This window comes from Molothrus ater, chromosome 2, assembly GCF_012460135.2.
Source record: "Molothrus ater isolate BHLD 08-10-18 breed brown headed cowbird chromosome 2, BPBGC_Mater_1.1, whole genome shotgun sequence".
Taxonomy (NCBI): domain Eukaryota; kingdom Metazoa; phylum Chordata; class Aves; order Passeriformes; family Icteridae; genus Molothrus; species Molothrus ater.
In genome coordinates this window covers 88,081,162-88,087,880 of record NC_050479.2, presented here as the reverse complement: position 1 = coordinate 88,087,880, position 6,719 = coordinate 88,081,162, and the positions used below count along the sequence as shown (strand labels likewise).

At 40.9% G+C, this 6,719-nt stretch overlaps 1 gene segment (V, D, J or C); it reads right to left on the bottom strand.

Annotated features, from left to right (window-relative positions):
• Positions 1 to 244: 244 nt before the first annotated feature.
• LOC118685384 (T-cell receptor beta-2 chain C region-like) lies at positions 245 to 6,450 on the bottom strand. The segment is given in 5 exon segments: positions 245 to 271; positions 381 to 550; positions 1,669 to 1,686; positions 2,064 to 2,399; positions 6,378 to 6,450. Coding segments are annotated over 5 exon segments (624 nt in total).
• Positions 6,451 to 6,719: the final 269 nt, after the last annotated feature.

The following is a 6,719-nucleotide window of genomic DNA, read 5'->3' as shown; positions in this document are numbered from 1 at the left end:
ACAACTGAGATTGTCCTCATCCTTGTCCTCAAGTCTACCAGGTCACTTTTCAAATACATTTCCCTCTTCTGCTTTTAAAGGGTCAATGCTGGGACTGCCGCTGCTCTCACTGCATGGATGTTTCCGCTGTAGGAGCAACTTACTAATAAAAAGCATTTCCTGGCTGTTAGTTAGAATATATCCTATTTGTTCAGATTGACCCCACTGTTGTGTTTAAAGAGGATTCTGAGAAGGAATTTCTAGGCTATACAGCATTGATTTTATTTGAGTTCTGGAAAAACAGAAAGAGAAAACCCATCACTTGTGATTTTTCAAGCTGAACTGCACAAAGCCTGGCGGAGCACCTGCAGAAGAGCACCACCTCTGAGAAGAGGTTTCACCTGCATTTTTCGATCCTTGACTAGTGAGTAAAAGCCCAGCCTTCCAGGGCCACTCTGACTTACCTTGGCTGTCCACACCAGACCACTCACCAAAACTGCATAGACCAAAGCTTTGCCACAGAGGATGAGGTAAGTGAGCTTCAGGGAATTTCCATACCGCAAGTACGACTCTGCAAGTCAAACACCATTTGTATTTGTGTACTCAGTTTTCATCATCATCATTACAAGATGCTGGTCTTCATGCATTAAATGAGAACCCTTGAAATCTTTAGCTAAGCAACATAAAGGAACTAGAGGCAAATGAGTGGCTCTGTTGACACCAGAGAACCAGGGAAGGGACAGAACACAGTGACTCAAAGAAGCAAAAGAGAAAGCAAGTCTAGGAAAGACGGAGATTGGCTTTATGCTGGGAAAGTACTGAGTTCCACACCTACTGATGAACTGGGCTGTTCGTCTGAGTCCCCTGCTAGGAACGCAAAGGAGGCTGAATCAAAAGATACCAAGGTTTTATTTTGTCTCATTATTGTCAGTGGCCTTATGAGTGCTGCTGCTGTATCAGGAAAGTTTTACAAAGCCCAGAATAACATGCCTTCTAGAAGTTTTATTCATGAAGATTTTTCACTCTTAAGGGGTTGCCATAGAATTGAGATACAAGATCTGTCTTGGTTCAGCCTTAAGATTCCTGAAGCATTCAAGAAGTTCTTGAAAAACAGGAATGTGTAAATATGTACAGAAGAGGAAAGAAATGTAATTTCTAATATAGATATCCTCCATACGTGACAGCAGTGTGGAGTGGAATGTGACTCATCATGGGAATTGTTCTGAGTTGGATACTGAGAAATATTCAGAATATCATATCCTGAATCTTGAGGTCAGGATCACCTGGATAAGTATGGATCATTTCTTTCCTGGCTGAGCAAGAATATTCCCAATGGAAGTCAGTTTCAAGGTCTGGAGGAGACGATAAAGAATAAATTACAGTCTACAGGAAGGCACCATGACTTCATCAATTTTCAAAATGGAATCATAGGGGAGAGCTAAACCCCAAAGCTGAGCTACAGTCAATATGCATAAATAGCTCTCCAAAAAACTTGTCTTCTTTTTCTTTTGTTTTTGTTTTTTTTTAATATCACATGCAAATCACTTACAGGAGAAAGTAGAAGCTATTCATGCAGCAGATATATCCCACACGTTGTACTTAGTGTCAGTAAAACTGGCATTAAAATACACACTGATAATTGCCTGAGAGAAGAGGCAAAGTTCCCTTTACGTGAGAAGCCACACGTACCTTCTGTGAGTGCACAACCTGAAAGACAAAAATGAGCTGAAAGTCACATTTCTCTTCAGAGCAAACAGAATACAGATTTTAAAAGTTTCAGTTTATCAAACACTGCCTCATTCCTCCTACTAAAACTAGGTGTTTTATGATACTGTGCAATTTATTCTACTACAGAGATTTCTCAGTGGAAAGCCGGAAGAAACTCTAGATGTAGAATGGTAACCCAGGGACAAAGGCCCAGGAATGGAAGGGACATATGCTAATACCTAGATCTTTAGGTATGCAATTGTGCCAGAAGAACACCTTGGATGGAAGCTATATATAGATGTGTTTCATATCACATCACTTGCTCTTTTGATTTGTGATTTCTTATACAGCATGGTAAGTGATGGTTTCTTACTCACCAGCATCACCATGGATAAATTTGTTTATTGATGCTGTTGTTCCATTCTGAAAAAAATTGGCAACACACTCAAAGCGATTCAGAGGGTTGAACCACTCCCAGGCTGGCATCCTCAGTCGGCTGGTCAGTGAGTAGGTGCTCCCATTCTGTGTGGAGGACTCGTCTGTCCCCACCCCTTCGGTCCTTTTCACACCATTCACCCTCCAGACCAGAGTCAGGTGGTCAGGGTAGAAACCAGAGGCCAGGCACACCAGCGTGGCCTTGCTCTTCTGCTGGATCTCCTGCTTTGATGGGGAAAAGATGGCCACAGCTGGAGGTATGATTTCATCATCCTTCCCTGAAACACAAAGCAACATGGTCCAGAGCCTCCATCCCTCTCTTCAATCAGAACCCCCTGGAAATGGTCCTGAGTTTGTGCCGTGTTACTCCTGAAATACCTGACCTTTTAACTGCTGTCTATTGGACAATTAATGTCTATTGGATATGACACACCAGGAAAGTGGAAGGATTTCTTTTCACTCATCACACTGAAACATGAAGGGTCTGGCCACAGAAATGCATGAGCACATGGATTTCTTGTATTGCCTCTGTGAGAAAATTACAAAGCTGCAAAGAAACTGAGCAAACAAATGGGCAGAAAAGTCCCCTAGTTTTGCTGTAAGTAAGGCCTGTATTTGTATTATTGTCTTAAAAGTTAAGAGAGTCTCTTATAAGCAGAAACATCTTCAGCAAACTGGGTTGTATTCCTGGAGAATGAGTTAAGACATGGTGGTCATTGCAGTGGTCAGAATTATACTGTCATGGGATACCCTACTTGGCCCCCCATCTATGAGATGACCTGGAAGGAAGGAAACAAGGAAGGAGCTGATCCTTCTCACTGTCTGAAGTGAAAAGCAATTGAGGCAGGTAACGTGAATCTGCCCGGGACAGATCTTGCCTTGGGTCTTAACCAATGCATTTTCAAGAACATTAAACATGACTTTATGTAATTTAATTCTCAGGTTATTGTAGGTATGAGAAGCTCTGATCCTAGGCTACACTCCTTCCCAGTATGATGCAAGATTCTATACACTTGCAAATCAAATGTGCTTCCCTGTCCTGAAGTGTTTAATACCTACTTGTACGATTAATGAGAACAGACTTCAGTCAGAAGAATGTACAAAGCAGCATGAGAAGTTGCTCAGAAGCTAAGCAGTGACCCTAAAAGACAGGGGGGTTTCCATATACTGTATCAAAATGCCTTTTTGACCCATCTAGCATGAGAAACCCATGAGGTTTGTAGAGTGCTGCTGGAAAAAGGAATGTAGGGAAAACAATGGAGCCAAAGAGAAAATTATTACTCTGGGCTGGTATTTTGTATGAAGGCATGAGGAAGTGTGGATGTTCTTCCTGATCACTCTCTCCTTTGCAGAGGAAGAGAGGTAGCAGAATGAGCAGAAATGAATATCTTGCAGAGATCTTGTCCCCTAAGCCCTTGTGTTTGCATTCAAATGATGCCTTAATTGTGACCACCAGAGCTTGCTCTGCAAAGATCCCTGGGCTGCTTCTGTAGGAGCTTGTACAGACTTTAGATGACCTGATATTAATAGAGGTAACTCCTGAGAGGATTTAGCACTGCTCTGCTTTCCTTTTAGTGGGTATGAAGAGAGCTTGATCACTTCTACTTCTCCCTGCACTCCCAGCACTTGGCATTATGATTTTTTTCCCTATCCTAGAAGTATCTCTGAGAAATCCTTTGGCTCATAGCCCTAAAGGCTAGTGAATGAAGAGATGGAAACAGATAGGAAGGCAAAAGAAAAAGGAGAAATTTAGTAGGCTAAAAAAAGAAAGAAACAACAAAAAAAGTGGAAGGTAGGTGAAAACAAGACAGATGAAAGAAGGATAAAAGTACTGAAACTACTGGAAAGACAAAGAAAATCAGAATGTTAGCGTGCTTGAAATGGAATAAAGGCATTGGAAAGAGTAGGAACTAGAAAAAAATATCTGATCAGCAGCCCCTTGTGTTCTGCTCTTCCTTTCTGCTCATGGTAGACACTGACACAAAGCTCGATCACTTCAATGCATAAAACTCATCCCTGTCGCACAGATTTCACCCACCCCAGACAGAAAGTATCACAGTTCCTCCATTCCCATCATCACAAGGTCAATTTCATAATTTCTTCTTATCTTTCACTACTGCTCTCATTTTAAAATCATCTGTATAAATGCTACATACCATGAACACAAGGGCAGTTTTCAAGTGTCCTCCACACTGAGCACTTGGGTTAACAACTGTTCCTTACCTATGACTCTGAGCACAGTGCCGACTCCAAAGTGAAGCTGCTGGTTTGCACAGCTGTACAAAGTCAGGCTGTAACCCCCAGTGTCATTACTGCTCTCCCTGCCAGCCACATAGCTCCTTAAAATGGTACTGTTTAAAGCAGCAGGCACCAGTGAGGATTTCTACAGTTTGCTATCAGATGGAAAAAGTTACTTTGCCCTGTGATTCCAACATGCCCTGATACAGGTGATGTTAAATCCTTTCTGGGATGGGAGAAAACAGAGAAAGAAAATGGGGAAAAAGAAAAAGAATAGAGGAAAAAAAGTATGGTGAGAGAAAAATAATACAGTCCTTGCTGAGCTGTAGAAGTTGTGAGAAGGATTGTTTGCAGAAGCCAGCATCCCAAAGCAACTTTAGACAGCCTGCAAAGCATCTGTGGAGAGGCAAGTAAAGTGCCAGCAAGATTACTCCTTCCCTCCACGGTTCAGCCCACAAGAGAATCCAGACTCTACCTCCAAAATGCTGCTTTGGATCATTACAAAGATAAACTGCAAAAACCTGCAGGCCAGAGAAGCATTTTTCATTCCCAACCTCTATAATATTTCCTTGAAAGATGGGTGAAAATAAAATTATTTATTCCCTTCTCCCTGCATGAAGTTCCAAGAAATGAAAGACAAAGGCTGCAGACACATGGACCTCAGAATTGGTGCCTGTAAATCTATGCTTCCATAATGGCACATCTAATTTTAATAAGCAACCAATAAAGCATTCATCCTGTTCTCATGGCTGCATGAGAAATTATCATTAGTAAGCTTTTAATTAAGAATGTTCTTGTCCCCTAAAGCAGTATTACATAGATCACAGAGATTGGACTTACCTATGACCGTAAGTTTTGTCCCACTGCCAAAGAAGAGTCTATTATTATTCACACCATTTTGCAGCTGCAGAAAAACCTCTCCTCTACTCCCAGACCTCTGAGCCAAGCCTGTGGACTAACCCTCCCCTCATGTGGTACCAGCAAAAGAAGAAATACGGAGTACATTTATCTCAGATCTCCTAGAAAACAGGTCTGTAAGGAAAACCACCAAATCTGTGTGTCTAAACAGCTGAGGTCAATATCAGAAATACCTTGTCCAGAGCCCTTCTCCTTCAGGCTCAATCACTTGTTGGAGGTCCCACCATTTCTTTGGATGATATTTCTCTATTTATCTAGGTGTCATATTAGAATATTAAAAAATATTTCCCATATGTCAACATTCCCTAAGATCTCTTTCTTTTTGAAATGAACCATATATTAGTTTTCTATCGTTTTCAGTGGCTGTTTAACTCCTATTCTGAAATAGTAAGACCGTTGTCCTCTGTGATCTTTCTGATCCTGTTCAGTGGAAAGAAAGTGGCTGTGCTGTGGAGACCTACTTTCTCTAACGATAGGACTTTAAAAGCTGCAGAGAGATTTTAGTATTGCTTATTATATAGTAGGGTATATATTAGTGCCTTCTTTTTTATCAACCAAAAATGCTAGCAGACATGTTTTTCCTGGTTATCTGAGACAACACATTCTTTAATTCACCCTGGGAAGATCCAAGGTAATTTAGGCTTGTATCAGCTTGATTTTCTTTTCTAGACCCCTTCAAAGTGTAACTGTAAGTCAGTTCTTTCCAGACAGATGGACAGCTTTTCACTGACTTGTTCTTAATAATCTCTAGCCCCAGCAGAACCAGCATTATAGAGAGTAGCTATATTTTGGGGAGAAATTTTTCTATGTGTTGATTCATTAGGACAACTTTTTTTTGTGTCATGCACACATTATTTGTTCCATTCCTTATCTCATTCTTTCTAGTGACAGCTTTTTCTTTACTGAAAACACATTCATTCCGTTCTCCAAAATGAAAAGTGTGTCCCTACCTAGAGGACCCAACTTGTTCTGATCTCTGAAGTAGATAGGGTTACTAGCAAACACCAGTTTAATAATGTTAGGGAGGTTAATGATGATGTTTTTTAAAGAGAAGACATGGCATTTGAAGTGAATTAAAAGAGGAAACAAAAATTTCTTACCTATTACTGTAAGTTTTGTGCCACTGCCAAAACGCATATCAGCACTGTTCACAGTGACAAAGTGATGTATCATAAGCTAAGAGAAGAGATGCACTGCAGCTGCCTTTCTATAAGCACAAGCTTTAGAAACTGTTACCGGTTTTGGAATCCCAAACATCACCCATTCTTTATTAGAGCTGGTTCACTTTTGGCCACAAACTAAAACAAATCCCTTTGTTTTCCCTTCCATGGCAGGCCAGCTGTTTTGAATAGTCTTTCAGGATGCCCTTCAGTTTTCTGATAGGTTAAAATAACCCACACAAGGAGAGCCCAGAAGAATCTGTTGACTGGTCCCAGACAAAC